General features: G+C 36.0%; 1 protein-coding gene across 6 annotated transcripts in view; it reads right to left on the bottom strand.

Moving 5' to 3' along the window:
• Window positions 1-8136: 8136 nt before the first annotated feature.
• Window positions 8137-20680, bottom strand: part of LOC5566239 (flocculation protein FLO11) — a 481107-nt gene continuing 468563 nt past the window's right edge. For all 6 annotated transcript variants that reach the window (XM_021841162.1, XM_021841164.1, XM_021841163.1 and 3 more), the window contains one exon: window positions 8137-10585. In XM_021841162.1, coding sequence (XP_021696854.1) covers window positions 9445-10585 — 1141 coding nt within the window. In that variant the 3' untranslated portion in view covers window positions 8137-9444. The remainder of the gene's footprint in view (window positions 10586-20680) is intronic.

Genomic DNA, 20680 nt, shown 5'->3' with positions numbered 1-20680 from the left:
ACTGTAAAGGTTAAGGAAATACCACAGACGTAACACTGAAGAAGTTTCCATCGACCATGCATTCAACGGTCATTTCAAATTCGAGATGTTGCAAACCTCACAACCAGAGTCGCGCTCATCGATTTTCTTCGTGTTTGACGTTTCACCCTAGAACCATCTGCAGGTGTTGCTGCACGAAACAGTGTTTCGTGCAACAAGCTCACCAGATGATGATGGCCCAGCTCGGTTCAGTGGTGATAGCGAAAAAAAAATTTTTTTTTCCTGTTTTAATAGCAATTTTGTGTGATTGTCTGAGTAACTCTTCAGGTCGATGAACAAACAAACTTTTGAAACTATCACCGAGAATCGCCTTGTGCACTTACATAGTTTGTATTCCAAGCGAAAAAAGTGTTGTTTGGCAGGCGTGATAGCCATCATCATTACGCACAACCGGTACCAAATTTTGTTTTTCCGAAAATAGCGCTCAATGGATTTCCTGCTTCCACAGTTGATCAGCAGCAGTTTTCTCATTTTATTTTGTATGGGGAAAGGCATCTAACTTCAAGAATCTAACCCAGACACCTTCAGCGTGACTTTGCTTTTTAGCCACGGATTCTACCCACTCGGCTGAGGAAGCCCCCTCTAAGACTTAGATTTAGTAAAATCTTACACTACGAATTTCACTATAAATCACTTTGGCAATGATCTTAAAAAATACCACCAATATTATCTCGATAAAACTCTACAGTTGTACCACAATAATTCAAAATAGTCCTTCCATAAAAATTTGTTTGAAATTTCAATCCTATAAATATCACTTAGTTTTCTATGAAATATATCGTCAACGGTGGATTCGTGGTTTCAATGGGTTACATGCATGCCCTGATTCGCTACTTGCCACACCGTAACGCACATGCGCTAGTGTCTATACACGAAAAATCGCTAAAAGGTAACGGGAAATATATTTGTATGGCGAAAAGCACCTAAAGATTTATTTCTCAAAGTTGGGAACTATTTTCGAAAAAAATATTTGGTACCGGTTGTGCGTGATGATGATGGGTATCACGTCTACCAAATATTTTTTTCGATTGAAGCTTTCATTTACGAGATGCAAAATGAAATAAGAAAACTTCTGTTGATCAACTGTGGACAAGAGCAAAGCAGGTAATCTTTCATAATCGTAAGATTTTAAAATATTCTTTTGTGATTTTTTTTCGTGTTTTTTTGTTGACTGATATGCGTCGGAAAACGTGACACTCATAGGTTTCAGTATAAAAAAGTAAAAATAAAAATTTCACCGATCCCAAGAAAAAATGTTTGCCTTAAAAAAAAAGCATCTCAGAGCTGTGTTATTAAACTATTGAACTATTCAAACATTATTCGCCCAGAAATGGAGAATCCATTCAATAACAACCATTTTACAAACGTAATATAGCACATGTTTATTCAATGATCTTACCTCGGTTGTTAAACAGTTGTAACATTGTAAGTAGCAATCACATCGTTAATTCGACATTTAAACCACCAGGTTTCCACAGAATACTCGTTCAGCGTTTATTTCACAGGTTTGCATGACATCTTATTTCTTAATGGTCGAAGAAAAGTTGTGGATGCCATTATTTCTTCTAATGACGAGTATAAAAAATAATAGGCCTTGTTAAGCATTAGCTCAACGGAAAAACATGCTGAACACAGCCTGTTTTGGTGTTTTATTCAACTGAAAAGGGTATCACGTACCAAGAGATGTTTCTTCGATGTTTCGTATTTATTTGTGCACTATATTACATATTCAAACCTGTATACCTAGAGAATTTCAAGTATTATTATTAAATTTAGATTATTTCTACATTGCTGTGATTAGCGTTGGGCAATTTTGACAAGAACATCGATGTTACTGAATCGATTCAAATCCGATAAGTTGAATCGATTCGCCGATTCACTTGAATCGATGTTTTTGAATCGATTCTATTTTCAAGTTCATATGAAAATTCACAAAAATACCTCTCATATTAAGACCAAATGCAGTTGCATTTGATTTTTGAATATTTGCAATTAAAAAGAGTTTGAAATTAAAAATTGTACATCATACACTTAAAGACTAGTTCAAAACTTGGTTTTTGGTTCATCAGCTCATTCAAAAAATCTAATAAATTTCATTCCTCTGAATCGAATCAAAATTCGAATAGAAAAAATCGATTCTCTTGATTTCGAGTACTCCTTACATCGCGATGTAATGCATCGATGTATGTATGCATCGATTCAAAAAATCGATTGATCGAAACGAAAAACGAAACGATGTTTGGAATATCGATTCCAAATCGCCCATCGCCAACTGTGATACCGGGGCTCGAACTCAGGACCTTCCGATTAACAAGGCGTATGCAACTTCACTGCTCCAACTCCAACCATGGTTATATACATCAGCAGGATTAGAGCAGTATTTAATGATACAATAAAGTAATCGAATAGGTTATCGTACATATGTTGTTCGAACCTCGTCTAAGTATTTTGTTTGCCTTCGGTGTATGTAAACACCATTATTCAACATTGTTTATAAAAAGGTCTCAAACTCAAGGCTTATCAGCTTCATTACAGTTTCATAATAGACGAATAATCACATTACGAAAACATGTGGTTGAAATAATATTGTACAAATGCAGTTATTTTTAATGATGATGATCATATACACCAAAGAAATCTTAGATTTACACGTAACGTTATTTTAGCCTCAATCATGCAAAGCCATTTCTCATGTATTATCTAATGATAAAACCTATAAACACATCTATTATATACAACATTGTTACCGAAATCCTTAATATTGAACGCGAAACGTCTTCTCTCGAAGAATGTGCATGCAAAACGGCTCGGTTTACATGATTTTACCGCTGAAAATTCAATCATAAATAATGCACATGGCATGAAAAGCCGTCGATCCCTCCATGTGCATTATTTTTGACAGAATATTCAACGTAGAATCATGTAAACCGAGCATTCTTGTTTGCAATTTCACTTTCAAGATGCAAAAAAGCATGCAATATTGGCGAATGGTGGATGTAATAAGATCATGAAATGTTTCTGTTTCACTCAAGTTTGCAAGCATTTTCTAATGCAATGAGACAGTTTACATTAATTATCGTTGAATGTTCAGTTGCAACTCCTTTTAAATGATTATCATAAAAAATTACGTGTTACATATGTTGAGAATTTTTTGCTGTGTAGGTTATAATGACTTCTTCAACTTTTTTTCCACAATTTAGTAATTACTCGTTTATGCAACCCTTTTAAACAAACGGTGAATCAGCATTTCTGTATGTTCGATGGATAGGGTAACCAATATATTTTGGACCCGTATATATTTTGGACCCCCTGGGCCATTTTCCTGCAAATTTCCCAGTTTAAATCGAAAGACCAACTCAATTCGCATGCCATTTGGAAATATAGGACTATTCCGCACTTGCATCAACCGTTTGTACATAGAAAATGTGTTTATTTTATCTGAAATTAATATAATTTGATCGGTTCATTCATGCAACCGTTACAACACGTTACACACAGAAATTGAAGCCGTCAGAAATTTTTCAAATGTAAACAAAAACTTTTTTCAAATTTCTGAACTAAATGCGTATAATTTCTACGGATTTCCATTGTCAATCGATTGATTAGACTATGAGCAAGCATACTATACAACTAGTGTCGTGGACTTTGTCGCCAAACGATGAAAAATGCCGGGGGCCCAAAATATATACTTTGAGGGTCCAAAATGTATTGGTGTGTCCAAAATAATGAAAAGCATTGCTTCATAATTCAATTATTTTCGACGGTTTTTGGATCCTGCATGACCGTATGGGCAATTTTATCTCGTAGAGGAAGTTTTTCTCTACATTTTGGCATGTTCTTTGACTTGACTTTGACGTTGTGCAATTAATTAATCGGGACAAAAAACTAAAATTACTTCCTTAGGGGGTCCAAATTACGACCGTTACCCTAACTGGTGGTTTAAATGTTGGATAAACATTGTAAAGTTTACTTTTAATCAGGCATTGCATTTCATCCCATCTTTCGATCATCTGAGCATGATATGGATCGAATTGTGAGATATCATCATAGAGCTCTGTGATCGATTTTCTTTCAGTATCTTATGCTCAGATGATCATCTTGAACTCAGCAATCCACGCATTTGATTTACTTGGCGAAAACGCACACACTTTACATGAATACACACGTTTGACAAGGGATTGATAGTGAAATGGCTAATCGGGCAAATGATAAGCTATAGCGGAACCCTTCAATCACAACTAAGGTTAGTGAGGAATACTTATTAAAATGAGATCTCGTTTTCATCTTCATTAACTTTTTAGGGTTTGCTACATTTTTCTTTCATCTCTGCACAAAAGACGGAAGTAAAATAAAATTGTGATGACATGAAGTAATACAGTTGTTGGAATCAATAATAATATTTTTAGTTGATACCATGAAGAATTGCATTTTTTTTTTGCAATTAAATAGTAGGTATTCAGAAAAACAAATTCAAGAGAACTTACATAGTAACTCTATGCCAAAACATTATGCCTTTTATTCTCTGAAATACTGTTATTTTACAAGAACAATAATGCAAGCCCGACATTGTTGTTCAAACTATAAATTCCAGAAATTTCAGTTTTCGTTGCTTGAAAAGTCAAATGCTGACCACAATTGTTCATTATTCTAAGACTATTTTTTGCCACTCTTGATTTCCGAACACGACGATATTTTCCAAAACTGCTCTCCAGTCATACGTTGTTAATTCTGTAGAGGAAATGAACAGGAAAATGAAGCATAATAAGAACAGTTAGTTAGGAAGGTAATTTGGGCCAAACCACCAAGCAGCTGTCAAGATTATCTTTTAATGCTCAGGATTGAAAGATGATATCATTCCAGAGCGCTCTTGGATTACAGATAATATCTTTCCATTATCCGAAGATGATCTTATTCATCAGATGAGATTGCAATGCCTACTTTTAATGTTACTACTGTTCAGCAGCCGCGGTAAGAGCATTGAATAAACATTTACTATAGGATCACCAATATATTTTGGACCCCCTGAGCCATTTTCCTGCAAATTTTCCAGTTTGAATCGAAAGACCACCTCAATTCGCATGCCATTTGGAAAGATAGGACTATTTCGCACTTGCATCAACCGTTTGTACATAGAAAAAGTGTTTATTTTATCTGAAATTAATTTAATTTAATCGGTTCATAAATGCTACCGTTACAACACGTTACACATAGAAATTGAAGCCGTCAGAAATTTTTCAAATGTAAACAAAAACTTTTTTCACATTTCTGAACTAAAAGCGTACGATTTCTTCGGTTTTCCACTGTCAATCGATTGATTAGACTATGGGCAAGCATATTATACAAACAGTGTCGTGGATATTGTCGCCAAACGATAAAAAAATCCGGGGGTCCAAAATTTACACTTTGATGGTCCAAAATGTGTTGGTGTGTCCAAAATAATGGAAAACAGTGCTTCATAATTCAATTATTTTCGGCGTTTTTTGGATCCTGCATGACCGTATGGGCATTTTTATCTCATAGAGGAAGTTTTTCGCTACATTTTGGCATGTTCTTTGACTTGATTAAGTTGTGTAATTAATTAATTGGGACAAAAAACTCAAATTACTTCCTTAGGGGGTCCAAAATACGACCGTTATCCTATTACGTTCATGAAACGGTTGTCGTTGAATAGATTCTCCATTTCTGGGCGAATAACGCTTCAATAATAGTTTCATTTTAACAAACACGATTAATAAGCAACAAATAGCATAATAAAATAGCTCTGAAAACTTTTCTTAAGGCAAAAATTGTTTCTTGGGAAGTTAGTTAATACTTGTTTCTTTAAAAGCTTTTAGATTACGAGCAATAACTAGCAGTTGAAACGTTGAGTTCAAAACATTGCTAAGTAAACATATGTTTATTTTCATAGCAGTTTTGAGTCATTGAAGAAATCCGATTTACATTCGATTTTTTGTAGTCGTCTGGTTTATCCAAAACGTGCTCTCCCTTTGTCACGCTTTTTGTGTGCAAGCTTCAAGAAATTTGCCTGGCAGTTCACGCTGCATATTTTTTATTTTACCTGATCAACACCACCCCTTCAATGTGGTTGGTTCAAAATCCTTGGTACAGTACCTTGGATTCAGTAGTTTTTCGTAATAAAATTCATTTCAGTGTGTGAAAATCATACACATACTCTGCGTAGAAATTTTCAAAGGTTCATAATCTGTTAAGCGTTTGCTATATCACCCTTATCAATTTCTACTTATAGATAGAGTTACTCTTCTTCGGAACTTAGAAAACGCTTCGTAACTCAATAGGACTTTTCCAAGTTTTGTAAAATAAAAAATGAGTAGGGAACGGACCTGGTGTAGTGGTTAGAACACACGCCTCTCACGCCGAGGACCTGGGATCGAATCCCATCCCCGAGATAGTCACTAAAAATCTCAATGATGACTTCGTTCGGAAGGGAAGTAAAGCCGTTGGTCCCAAGATGAGCTAGCCCAGGGCAGAAAATCTCGTTAATAAAGATAGAAAAATAAAATGAGTAACAGGAACATTTATAACGTCTAACTAAGGCTCTAGGTAGTATTTTACCAAGATGTAAGAACGGCTACTCAATAGTTCTTTGGCGAAACGACAGAGCTCGCACCCAATCATGAAGCGTTTGTAATGTTGTGCTCATAGTCTAACTTAGGGCTAAATCGTTAGTCGCTTGCAGTGACCGCTGTAAAGATACTTGTCGCTATCCAACCATTCGAGCAGTTGTTCATTGACCGTTATTATGCGTGACGCGAAAAATTTTCGCGCCGACGTTCTTTAGAAAATACGTTTGTAGATCGTCGCAGATACAGTCACCCCACAGTTATAGATCAACTAAGGGTAATTTTTCAAAACAAAATATGACTAAAAAACATTGTGACGCTGTACTTTTGATTCACTTCGATAGTCGGGTTTTTTGAAAGCTATTGAGATCATATTTGGTCACAACATGCGTCGTATTGAAGTGCTTCAAATTGCACAGTTTCAGACAAGTAGCTGTGCGAGCACCCTATTGGTCATTTAAGGCGAAGTAGGCCGCCATTGAAAATTGTACGCATCGTTGATGATTGTTGCTAATTCATCTCAAGATTTTGAATCAAAGAAAATCAGTTGGTTTTGCACTGACATAGTTGAAAAAGTATCAGCACACCTTATGCATGTTAGCGCATACAGTGATACTTTTTCAAGTCAATAAAAACTATGAACATTGAGTTTTATCACTTTGAAATGCAAGCTGAAAAGTCATCATTGTTGTCAAAACGAATGACGGGCTACTAAGCCTTAAGTTGATGAAGGAAAATACTGGATTTTTACCTGCGCATAGACGACCGTGACATTGACTGTGAATGGACAGATGCACGAGTTCACTAGTTTGACGTTTGAGCGGTTCCGAATTCACTGGTTTCCATGGTCACATAAATAACACGGCACCGCTAAATATTCAAATAATGAACCCGTGCATAGGTCCATAATCAAAACAATCGAAGTTGTACAGACATTCAATGAATGAGGCTTTCGATGAGCTTACCATTTTCAATGTGCACAAATCGAACGCTTAAAATTTGAAATTCCAAATTTTAGAATTACGTGATAAATGGACGCTGCCTTTACGCAATGAATGCGCTTAAGACTCAAGTAGTCAAGAATCCATCATTCAAGAAAATAAATACCAGTTTTTTTATTCAATTTCAAAGAAATCCTCATGTGAAATTATTTTAAAATTACAGATGTAGGTACTACAGATATACAATGATAGATTTTCATGAACATTGCTGCAATTCTGAGTAAAATAAAAGTGGTTTCGAAAATTTGTAAAACGTAGTATATTCCTCTTAACTGAGTAAGGTTCGTCTGTCAAGAGATCAGTATAAAGGGCAGAATTGGAAGGTTTCTTCATAAAAATGTTCGACGATCCTCAACTATTTAAGATTAACCCCTTCCATCTTACTCAACCATGTGAAATTTATGTCAACCCTGCTTTCGAAGAAGATGTTTCGCGTTGTAAAGTTATTTTCCGTTCTGAAAGAGTTGCTTTGAAGAAAATATGGTAATTTCTCTATAAAATAAAACATCGAACAATTTATATGAATGGTTTTATTAATGTTCTTTTTTCTGCTTTTTCCGATTGGCATTTTTCCGTATATACTAGGTAATAACATTATTTTAAGTTTACGCAGTAGAGCTTAAGTTTTGCTGTAGCAGTAGTGTTTCTGTTTGTGTGTACTGGATGTAGTTGCAATAATTGTAGGATAGTTAGCTAGTCTGCTCTAGTGGTAATAGTTGCTACAGGTAAAGATAGCTATTCCGTTGATTCGTGATTCTAGTAACTCTCATTTTCATTCAAGTAAAATGACGGTCATCGAGAGGTGTTTTTTTTTATAAAAAAACGATTCGCGATTAGTGGGGCTAAGGATTGCTGGGTGATTGGGAGCTCTTTTGCATCATCGCCTCCCGCGGCAAACGCAAATTTGTACAACACGGCTTTGCAGTTTCGAAACTTAAAATTTACATATATAGTGGCATTTTCCAATCAGGGAACAGACAAATTAACGGATTTCCAAAAGAATCAATAAATTATCACAAACATTCATAATATAATAGCATTAGATATTCGACTTGATACATGTAAATTTATGTAATCGATTCGCTTCGCTGCGGTACAATACAAGTTGTAGTAAAATAATCTATTGGTGTTTCCTCTTACGACGGGTAGCAGTTTTACACTTAAACTTACTAAAGTAATAATGGTGATCCTTAGTAAATAGTATAGTAGTAATGTTATAGATTAAGTACACGAGTAATATAAATGCTCATTAGTTTATCGTCTATTGCAATTAAAATATTAGTTCCTGGATATTAAAGCAAATTTCCATCCGTTTTCTGCTCGAATCGTGGGGTAAAGCGTTTCTTTATAGACGACTCGAGTCTATTGTGAAACGCTTCACCATCCGTGAGCGTTCTCCGCGCGCGAATATCCTTTTTGAGTTTATTAGCTTTGGTAATAAAATATGATTTCTGGTAAAATTTACAATGATGCCGTACCGGGGACTCCGGATCTCTCCCGGGCGCTACCGTGACACATTTTAAAACTATACGTCCCCTAAATAAATGCAATATTTTACTGATCTTTACTAACAACGCTTCGGCAACATCCAAAAACAACGCACATTGGAAGAACTTCTGAAGAACATATAAATACTTAAAAGAGTAAGGGGTTTTTGAATTTAGGACTTTTTTGCCATGACGAATGCCTTGGGACTACTTTCTGGAGTTAGTTGCTCTAGAGAGTCTACAGCAGGCGATACTTAAAAGAAAGCGCATATGCGAGGAGAGTGTCGGCGATGACAAGGCTACAGCTCTCGCCATGTGGGCCGGGTTCTATCACCGCTACACCCACAGGACCCGCGAAGAAACGCCCCCATCCGAATCGGTGCCGTGGAGTTTCAGCTTCGGGGGCACCACTGGGGCCGAATCCCACCGTCGATGGTTGATGAAGTGGTTGTGGTGCTCGTAGGCTGGGGATTGCGTTATCCGGGCTGGAATTTCCGGCGCCTTGGAGGAAGAGGACGAGGGAATGCCCAGCTTGTCCGAGAGCTGTTTACTGGTGTTGGTGAGGGTAGAGTTGGATGACGAGGAGGACACAGTAGATGGTGGGTTTATGGCGATCGTCGTTGCGTTGTTGGTTGGGATGACGGTGTTATCTCGCATGTCGGACGATTCGTCCGATACGAAGGATACCGAACCCGTTGAGGAAGCTGCTGATGAATTGGAATCGGCCGAGCAAACACCCGTTGTGGAGGATGCCGCGGAAGACGACGACAGTATGGTAGAGTTTATTAGTGGCAGGCCAATCTCTTGGAAGGAGTTCATCGAGCTGAACCCACTTTCGTCTTCTGCCGAGCTGGAGATCATCATCTCCTTAATTCGGTCGATGTTTGCACTGTGACGGTGGTTGATTAGATGGCCACTATTGCTGCTGGTGGTGCTGCTGCTACTGCTACTTCCTCCACTGTTCTGATGTTGATGCACCAAAGGATGGTGCAAGTGATGACCCAGTGGAGGCGAAGGTCTATCCGTGTTGTCTTCATCGGTTTCGGTTTTGTTCGAAGATGACGTAGAATGCACCGAGTCATCTGTACTGCTCCTCAGCGATAGTCGACTTCCTCGCATGTTCAGCTTCCGGCTGAAGGCCACATTGCTTCTGGCGTTGACCACCCCACCGTACATGGCTTCAACGGCTCCCGGCATGTGGTGGTGATGGTGATGGTGGTGGACAGTTGCCGATGAGGGTCCCCCTGATGCGCCGCCCACCCCCGTCAAGGTGGAAGTGCTCCCCGTGGCGGAACCAGCCGCCGAGGCCAACAGAAGACTATCGAGGGCGGTTGACGATTGCGACAGTGTCGGTTCCTGGGTGTTGAGCAGATTCTGGACCGTCCGCAGCAGCCGGAACGCTTCCTGGGCCAGCTTCTCCGGATCAACTTCGACGCTGGAAATTGGCAGAGTCTGGGTGCGTTTCGGCGAACGGCGCCTGCAATGGGAGAAGGGAAAGAAGAAACATGATATAATTGATAGTTGAATTAGGATAATTTTGGCTTGAGATCTTAAACTGCTTCAGGAGAACCAAGGACTCCTTCCAAATCGCAAAGAAAGGACATTACCGCGTATTGTTGGAAACTCTTAAAAATCGTGTTCATTGTCTCAAACACCTTGAACAGAAGAAACACATTTTTTGTACTTATGACGACAAAACTGAACGTTTATTCAAGGTCGTCTTGAAAGGTTTCGCACGTGTCTATAAGTCACCTGAAGAAATCAAAAATGGAATAAATGATTTACTTGGATTTGGGAACAACATTTGGGAACCTGGAGGATTTTTTTCAGATTCCCACTCAGTGCTGTTGGTGCTAAAAGTGGGGTCATGGTGCCAGTGCCGTAGCGTGCGCCCGCCCCCGTGATATATTTAGTAAAGTTTTTGGAATAATAAATTTAGTGAGAACGCCTTCTAACTAAGTTCTAAGTCATAGCATCGAATAAAAAAAACCGTTGCCATAAATATGACAAGTTGGAACAATTTCTGAATTGATTTCAACAAAATATGTTTTAAGCAACTCGGAAGGTGTTAAATTGAAAATTTTTCATAGAATAATATCTGAAATATATAAATAATAATTAAAGATTTTATAGAAAAGTTCTTCAGAGAAATAATTTGTTATCAGTTTGCGTACGGTGCTTGTGGTGAAAATGTTAAAAAAAAACAGAATCTGGCAACTCATTTTTGAAACAGGAGTTCTATAATGCGGATCATAATTCTCACAAAAAAAGGTTCTGACAGAATTTTCAAATAACCAATAAGTTGAAGGAATACTAGGCGACTTTTGGGACAGAGTTTTAAGCAGGACTCTTTGGTATTACTGAGAGGTGTTCTAACGGAACCTATGGCTGAAGAATCTTGCCTGACCAGTGGATTACAACAGCATTGTCACAGAGTTTGTTAACACTAGGAGCCCCGTTATCAAGCATATCTATGTATATGGATTATCGGCAATATCCCAGTCGATTTTCGAAATTCGTTCACGTATTTCATGTCCATATCCTCAAGTTTTGTACGAATGGAAGAAACTATTCCTAGGGGTGATCGAATTTCCTCTAGAGCAATTCGTCCCCTTGATGCTACAACTAGATAACTCGAAAATTCAAATTTTGAACTATTCAACGTTGAAAGTTTGACCGTTTCACAAGGTGATGGATAATCACAGATAATATGATGGAAAAGTAAGCTTTGACTTTTTCTTCTTTCTGGCGTTACGTCCCCACTGAGACAGAGCCTGCTTCTCAGCTTAGTGTTCTTATGAGCACTTCCACAGTTATTAACTGAGAGCTTACTATGCCAATGACCATTTTTGCATGTGTATATCGTGTGGCAGGTACGAAGATACTCTATGCCCTGGGAAGTCGAGAAAATTGGTCTTGCTGAATAGCTGCGCGTTTACCGCTACGGCTATCTGGGCCCCTTTGACTTGTTTACTTTGAATCACACGCTTATGATCTGTGAATATCTGGCAGATGTAATTAAGATTTATGTTTAGAAAAATTGCCTCCTCAAAACGAAAATTCGAGTTATATAGTTGTAGCATTAAGAGGACGAACTAAACCAACATATTTTTTTGTTAACTGAAACTGCATAAGAACTGTGTCAAATTTTACCGGAAATGCAACGACTTTACGTTTGTGAGATTCAAAAAATCGTGAATAATAACAAGAATAACAAATTCATTTGAATAAAACAATTTTTTGAGCGTCCCTAACGAGGCAAATTTGGGTAGGTCGCTGATTTCGACATAACATCTACGAGAAACCCTAAATTTTCATCCATTTTGCCTGTTAAACAATGTGCAAAACAATGACATGTATTTTTCGTGGCATGAATTTTTTGTAGTAATTTAGTGAATATGTTTGAACAGAAATAGTAACTATTTGAAAATTGATTTTATAAAAAAAAAACTTACCGTAAAATGGGGTGTTAAGGGATGAAAAAAAAAATCCACTTAAAATTCGAGCAACTTCTAGTATGCCAATAATTGAACAAAATTCTGTCCAACCATTCTCCCGGCGTGTATATCAAAAGCCAATTACAATGAAGACGATCCTATGGCAGATTTCTGAGATAATCATAAAAATGTGTGATTTTTGACGAAAATGCAAAATGGGGTGTTAAGGAATTTGAGCTTTGTATATAAAACTATATTTTGCCAACAGCAAAAAAATATTATTTTGGTCAACATCGTTGATATTTCCCCTCCACTCCAAAGGTCTTGTTAAATCCTAAAAAAGATGGTATTACTTCAATATTATATTATATAAGTTGGAACTCCTGAAAACGCTAATCATTTTATTTTAACTGCTAAATCTCTCATACCTATTGATTCTATTTTCAAGCAAGCTATCAGTGCATCGCACAATTGTCTTGAAAAGATTTTTATACTTATATGCAGTATTCGTATTCTAGAACAGTGCAGAGCAATCTTGTCATGACTTGTCAAAAGATGGATAATTTCAACAAGCTTTAAGTGTGAATAGGGTAAGTGTCCAATTTGCCTTTTAAATAATGCACCACACCAAATAACGGATTTGCATGTAACACCCAGTGGCATGATCGGGAAAAATCCTAACGAAAAGTTTCCAATACAGAGCGGAATCGCTCACACTATACCGCACACTATATATTTTCCAAAAAAAGCTCGTAAATAACCTTATACTATAATTGTTTATCTAGGACCTAGGTAATACTTAAAAAAAATTGATGGAATATCGACCGTCTAGACTGATTTTGAGATTTAGTGGCGTAATTTAGGTCATACCTGTTTAGATGTGCTCGGGTGAAAGCTGTGTAAGTTTGTGCTCCGTTCAAATTAAAATTATGCGAGTTAAGTTATTATGTCCAAAATTTATTTTTAAATTGCAGTGTAATGTTGTTAGCCGTTCAATCAATGCTTATGTCCAAACCCACTTGACTTAAAAACAAATCAATGATGTAAGTAGTATTAATTAATGTTTCAGACTTCACCAGACAAATAATATATATATATTTTTGTAAATTGTAGTTTGCCCTGAAGATGAGCAAATAAATGCTCGAAACGTCGGCTTTAATCAAAACGATTGTTTATTAATGTAACCCGTGGACCGAAATTTCGCCAATAAATCTCAAAACTTAAAAGAATTAATTGCTCCAAAACCATTTAAAATAAGATAATCATTCCTATGTGCAAACTTTTCTCCAATGTGATGAAACAACTTATAAAAATATTATCATAAAAAACATATTCACATTAATCAGTTTTTATTTAGATTTTCCTACAAATTTCACAAATTTTGAAATAAGTCATTTTTTGAGATATTTAGTGACTTACTAAATAGATCCCTTAACTTTACATTGTAGCTCAACTTGACGGAACAACTCAAAAGTATTTTGAAATATATTACGGCATAAATTTAATGAGTTTAGTTACTTAGAAAACTTGGAATAGATAATTCCTTAACACCCCACTTATTTTCAAAACGAGACTTTTTTCATAAAAGTTTCTGAAAATTGAAACCCAGACATAATTTTATGAAGTTTTTGTCTGTTCTGTGATCTCAATTAAATTTCCTTATCTTCTATCTTACTCGCGAATTTTTCTCAAATATATTTCATGGTTTTGTAGAGAAATGTATTTAGCCCATAAAATTCGAACAAAAATGTTTTGAAAGGTTTTCAAATTCTAGAAACCACAATACTTCATATTAATAGACAGCTCCTATTACATAATGCAGTTCACAATTCTCTGAACAAATGGAGCATTTCAGATGACTTATATATCGATTTCCAAGGTCTCTGTGATTTGTCGAACTTGATTGAGAAGTTCGATCCCTTAAAACCCCACGAGTCCTTAACACCCCATTTTACGGTATTTGTTTCATGTTTGAAACAAGTATCAAAGTGACGACATGTAGTTTTCAACATAAACATTACCTATATTTGAGCAGAAAGAAGAACTCTGGCTAAGACGTAAAACTTCTTTTTGTTTAAAAATCACTAGTTTTAGTATATTTTATTTATTGGCCTGTAAATCAAAATTGAAATCGTCCAAATATGGTTTTTCAGCATTAAATTTCTAGTTAAGGCCCAGTGAACATTAATAAGTGAAAAACCGAATTTAGTACTGAACCATTTAATTCCACCAGAGTTTGTATCCTTGGGCAGATACGCGTATTCCGACCTCAACTGTAAGGTCGTCTTCAATGTCGTATACTTGACTCGAAGTCGAGTCAAACAAACTTTACAGGCAAAAGAGGTGAAAAGGTAGGTAGGTAGTAAAATAAATCTTGAGTGTAATTTAAAATTTATATACAGTGATACCTCCATGAGTCGATGATCCATGACTCGATATCGACTCATGGAACCATACTAAAAACAAAATTTTATGGTTACTATGATGGTCCCTAGAAGCAGCTTTCCAAAGGATTGCTGTTCCATTGCTCGATATTTCCATGAGTCGATGGTCCCTTCAATACCATCAATACCTCTAGCATGTGTATTCAGAGCACTTGGCATGCAAAATCTTCGATCTACACAAATCTGCCTCGTTAGGGATGCTCAAAATGTTGTTATGCTTCACATGCATCATTTGTTTTGATGAGTTTGAAAAACCAAAAATTATAACATTCGCGGTAAATTTGTATACGATTCTAATGCCACTTCAGTGCACGAAAAAAATTGTATGGGTTTCATTGCTCTACGGAATATTTGAACACCCCTAGAAACATGTTTTCCTTATCATACTAAACTAGGGAATATGGATTGAGGAAACGTGAAAAAATTGAAAATCGGTTGAGCCGTTGCTGTGATATGGCTAATTGAAATTTAAGGTACAAATGATATTCGATCCCTAGTGTTAAACAGATAGCACGGTTTCTTCTAACAAAATATTTTATAGTTTTAACGATGTATAATAACGCTAATTAGTAGTTGAAAATATTGCTTTTTCCTAAGAATTCTTTAAAAATCCATGCACTAGCGCCGCATGGTGGCCCCTATTTCCCTATTTCTTGACTCAAATAATGATAGCCCTTGAGCTACTGAACTACTTTGCCGAAGACACTATCTTTCTAAGTGGTCAGGCTCTTGAGATATCAACAAACAAAAGTTTCATGCTCACTAGCGCTACCTAGTGGCAAAATATTGAATCAACTAGCTTGAAAAATGATAGTCCTTAACTTACTAAACAACTTTGCCGATGACGTCATCCTTCTAAATAGTCAGGATAATGAAATATTTGCAAAACAAAAGTAAAACTTCCATGCCCACTAGTGCCATCTAGCGGTCAAATTCCGAATTAAAGTACCATCAGATAGCGATTCACCTCCAGAACAACTTTAATAAAGACCCTAGGTTTCTATATTATCTGGATTTAAAGATATGACGATTTCAAACTGTGGTTTCCTTGAACCGTACATAGTGCGTTCATTATCCCATGTACATTTGTTGATTTTACCGTATTATAAAGGGCCATACTGTAAATATAAACTGTCGAGTATTGTTCTTAAGAAGATTCTTGAGGAATAAATTTTGGTTTGGTGTCGATAGATATCTTTGTTGCAAAATGATAGCATATAAATCACAACTGTTGTACAAAGTACAACAGCGCGACAGCCCGAAAGTTAAGCTTATAAAGTCTAGTAGTTACACTCTCATGGGTCATTTGCATTTCAATAACATGTGGAATAAAGTGACTAATAATTGTGACCAGTTGATCCATAATAGTGTGAGCTGTGTATATCTTGGCAAAATTTGGCAAAATTATTTAAAATTCCTTGTTTATTGAAGGAGTTGCATAAAAAAATATTGAAAATATTCTGCAATTGCCCCACATTTTCAAATAAACAAATTGTGGCAAATTAATAAATTGCGTTAGAGATTTCTTCGAACCGAATCGTTGAGCCACATACCCGAATTCTTCTAGCCGAGTCTCCAAAAACTATAATTCTTCAGTCAACTATCGCTTGCTTAATAATCTTACCCGTTAGGTAAATTATAGTCATGCTCGTTCACAAGTTAATTTTCTTCCGTCGGGTAACCGTACGAATCTTTTAATTTTGTTTGGATGAACCCAAGGAAATTCCCATGGCAATTTTGTCGCAGGTAATTTCAGTTCCTTTCCTTCATACGGGTAACCGGTCTAATCGTTTCAAATCAAATAGAAATATCCTTGCTCATGCCACAGTTAACTTCTATCCCGTCACTTCATCAACGGAGAATCAAAAGAAAAATCATCAGAAAATGTCGCTACTTATAGTAACATGTCTGCTGCTGATTTTGTTGTTTTTTTTAAAATGAACAATTGAATCAAATGATTGATGCAATGATCAAAACCACCACCATGGCTGAAGCAGTCCAAGTTGGTATAAATTCACTTATAAAATTGTTAGTAGATTACGTTCCTCTAATAGACGAAAATATTTTTTTTATATATACACTCCCGTCCAATATGATTTTTCAGTGTGTTTTTTGAAAAATGTCACAACTTTAAGTAAAAATTTAGTATACAAAGTTCAAAGAATGTTTTTGGAAAAACACATACGAGGTAAGAATAACTCTTTGCCTTCCGAATGCGACTTAGAGAGTTTCAATTGGACGTGAAATCACAAAGATATGTACAGAACACTTTTGCATGTTTTTTAGGGGGTGAACCCAAACTTATGCACGGGAGTGTATATTGTATAAGAACGCTCATTTTTTGGATGTTAAAAAGGACTTTTTGACATCTGGATCGAAATTCAAAAGAAATCCAAACTTTTTTGTTCAACTTAATGATCGACTGGATAAAGCATTTGGTGGAGTTGCTATCATCATTCATAGGCGTATAAAACATCAAATGTTTTCGTCATTTGAAACTAAAGTTTTTGAAACTTTAGGTGTTTCTGTTGAAACACAGTTTGGTAAATATACTTTCATAGCTGCCTGTTTGCCTTTTCAATGCTTTATAAATTTTAACGAAAATTGACTCGCAATAAGTCAAAAATTTTTGTCTTTGATGATTTTAATGCCAAACATCAGTCATGGAATAATACGCAAAGTAATTCGAACGGCTGAATTTTATTTGATGAGTGCTCTTCAGGATATTTTCCATTTCAATATCCTGATAGCCCTGCTTTGGTCTTAACCGACTCTAGCCATCTTTGTAGCTAATTAGTAACTCATGCTGATTTTGGTTCTGATCATGTCCCTGTTACATTTCAAATATCCCATGAAGCGATTCTCAATCCTATCAGCTCCACTTTCAATCATTTTCGAGCCGACTGGAATATAGCAAAACTTGATATTGACAATGCTCTTGAAACTTTAACAAATTCTATTCTTGAAGCCAGAAGCATTGCAATTCCAAAATGTGAAGTAAAATTAGAATCCGTGATTATAAACTATTGATCCGCCTAAAAACCGTAAGGAGAAGGCAATTTCAACGCACTCGCGATCCTGCTATGAAAATTATATGGCAGGATTTGCAGAAAGATATCAAGAAACGCTTTGCACAATTAGGAAACAAAAATTTTGAAAATACGATATCTCAATTGGACCCTGGCTCTATCTAAAATACCTGGATATTATCTAAAATTTTGAAAAAAAAACCTCAGAAGCCAATACCGGCATTGAAAGAGGAAAACAAATTATTACTAACCAATTGCAAAAAGCTTAAAAATATGCTATGCAGTTTGAAAACGCGCACAATTTTAATTTAGGACTTACTAGTCCAATTGAAAATCAAGTTATTCAGGACTTCGAAAATATTCTTAATCAAGAGAATGTTTTCCAAAATGCCTGTGAGATTGATTTGGGAATAGTGAGAACAATTATTAAAAAAATCTAAAATATGAAAGCTTCTGGCGATGATGGAATTTTCTACATCCTCATCAAGAAACTTCTAGAAAGCAGCTTATCATTTTAAGTTGATATATTTAACAGATGTTTTCAGTTGGCATATTTTCCTGACAAATGAAAAAATGCTAAGGTTGTACCAATTTGAAAATCAGACAAAAATCCTGCAGAAGCTTCTAGCTATCGTCCAATCAGTTTGCTTTCTTCCATCAGTGAACTTTTTGAAAAGGTTTTTTTTGAACAGAACATAAATGAAAACGCAAATTTTTCCAATGAACAGTTTTACGTGTTAAAAAAAAATTATTCATTCCAACAAATCTGAAAGCTATTCTACTGGTCTTGCTCATACATAGACAAAAAAAAGCATTCGACAGTGTTTGGCATGAAGGTTTGATTGTAAAATTAAAAAACTTTAATTTTCCAACATACATTGTTAGAATAATTCAAAGTTATCTGTCAAATCGAACACTTCAGGTTAATTATCAGAACTCCAGATCTGAAAGACTTCCTGTAAGAGCTGGTGTTCCTCAAGGCAGTATTTTGGGACCAATATTATACAATATTTTCACATCTGACTTACCTGAGTTACCTCAGGGATGTCAAAAATCCTTGTTTGCGGATGACACAGGCCTCTCCGCCAAAGGACGAAGTCTGCGTGTCATCTGTAGTCGATTGCAAAAAAGTTTGGATATTTTTTCTTCATACTTGTACAAATGAAAGATTTCTCCTAATGCTTCCAAAACTCAACTAATAATATTTACACATAAACCAAAAGCTCTTTATTTGAAACCTTCAAGTAGACATGTTGTCACGATGAGAGGGGTTCCAATAAATTGGTCAGATGAAGTTAAGTATCTAGGGCTCATGCTAGATAAGAATTTAACATTCAAAAATCACATTGAGGGCATTCAAACCAAATGTAATAAATATGTAAAATGTCTTTACCCCTTATTAATAGAAAATCAAAAGTATGTCTCAAGAACAAGCTTTTGATATTCAAACAAATTTGTAGGCCAGCCATGTTGTATGCTGTACCAATATTTAAAATTTTGAAAATGATTCTGAAGCTTCCTTCCTGGTATAGTACCAATGAGTTACATATAATATCCAATGTTGAAACATTGGAACAAATGTCAAATAAAATAATTAATAATTTCAGACAAAAATCGTTACAATCTTCTATTGCCACGATTAATGCGTTATATATTTAGGTTAAGTTAGGTTAAGTAAATTTAAAACTCTTTTTTCTCTTATAAGCAGGTGAAATCAACTCATCTGTTAAATTTCGAAACTGCTACGGCAAATAAAATGTAGTATTTTTTTAATCAAATGTAAACAAAAGCTTAATTTTGTTATACCAAATAAGGATGATAGTGTTGTCTAACACAGAACACATAGATATAAGAAATGAATGTAATGTTTGGAATGATAGTATTCCGGGGAAATTTAAAAATTTGGATTGCTTGCGCAGCTAGCAATCCCCGCACGGAGGAAATGAAACACAGTAAGCAGTTGCAGTTTTAAATATGATTCAAATCGTTGACAATTTACAGCACATCGATTGGTGTAGTTCGGCGTGTTGTTGGTGAGGTTCTTCTTTTTCTTCTTCTTCTTGGCATTAACTTTCCAACTGGGACAGACCCGGCTACTCAAGCGTAGTGTTCTAAGGCTGTGAACCGTTTCACCAGTTCGTTTAAATTTTAGTTAAAATTTGACAGCTCGATAGTATTTCCCCTCCGGTTAGAAATAACCCTGCTCTGGAGCATGGTTAAACTTGACAGTTCGAAAGTTTTTTTTTGCTCTCGTGGATTTGAGAATCTTACCATCTGTCAACTTTGTTCTGAAATAACTACTCGACTGTCAAACCTCAAATGGGTCGACTGCGATGTTCAATTTAACCATGTGAGGGGAAAATAACTATTGAAATGTCAAATTTTAACTAATAGTTAAACGAACTGGTGAAACGGTTCACAGCCTAAGAGCACTTCCACAGTTATTTACTGACAGCTTTCTTTGCCTAAATTGTCATTTTTGCATTCATATATCGTGTGGCAGGTACGATGAGACTTTATGCCCAGGGAAGTCAAGGAAATTCCAATTACGAAAAGATCCTGGACCGACCGGGAATCTAACCCAGACACCTTCAGGATGGCTTTTCTTTGTAGCCACGGACGCTAACCACTCGGCTAAGGAAGGTTGGTGAGGTTCTGCATA

This window comes from Aedes aegypti, chromosome 2 (assembly GCF_002204515.2).
Source record: "Aedes aegypti strain LVP_AGWG chromosome 2, AaegL5.0 Primary Assembly, whole genome shotgun sequence".
NCBI classification, from domain to species: Eukaryota; Metazoa; Arthropoda; class Insecta; order Diptera; family Culicidae; genus Aedes; species Aedes aegypti.
The sequence above is the reverse complement of the archived record's forward strand: the minus strand, read 5'-3'. Positions and strand labels throughout refer to the sequence as shown.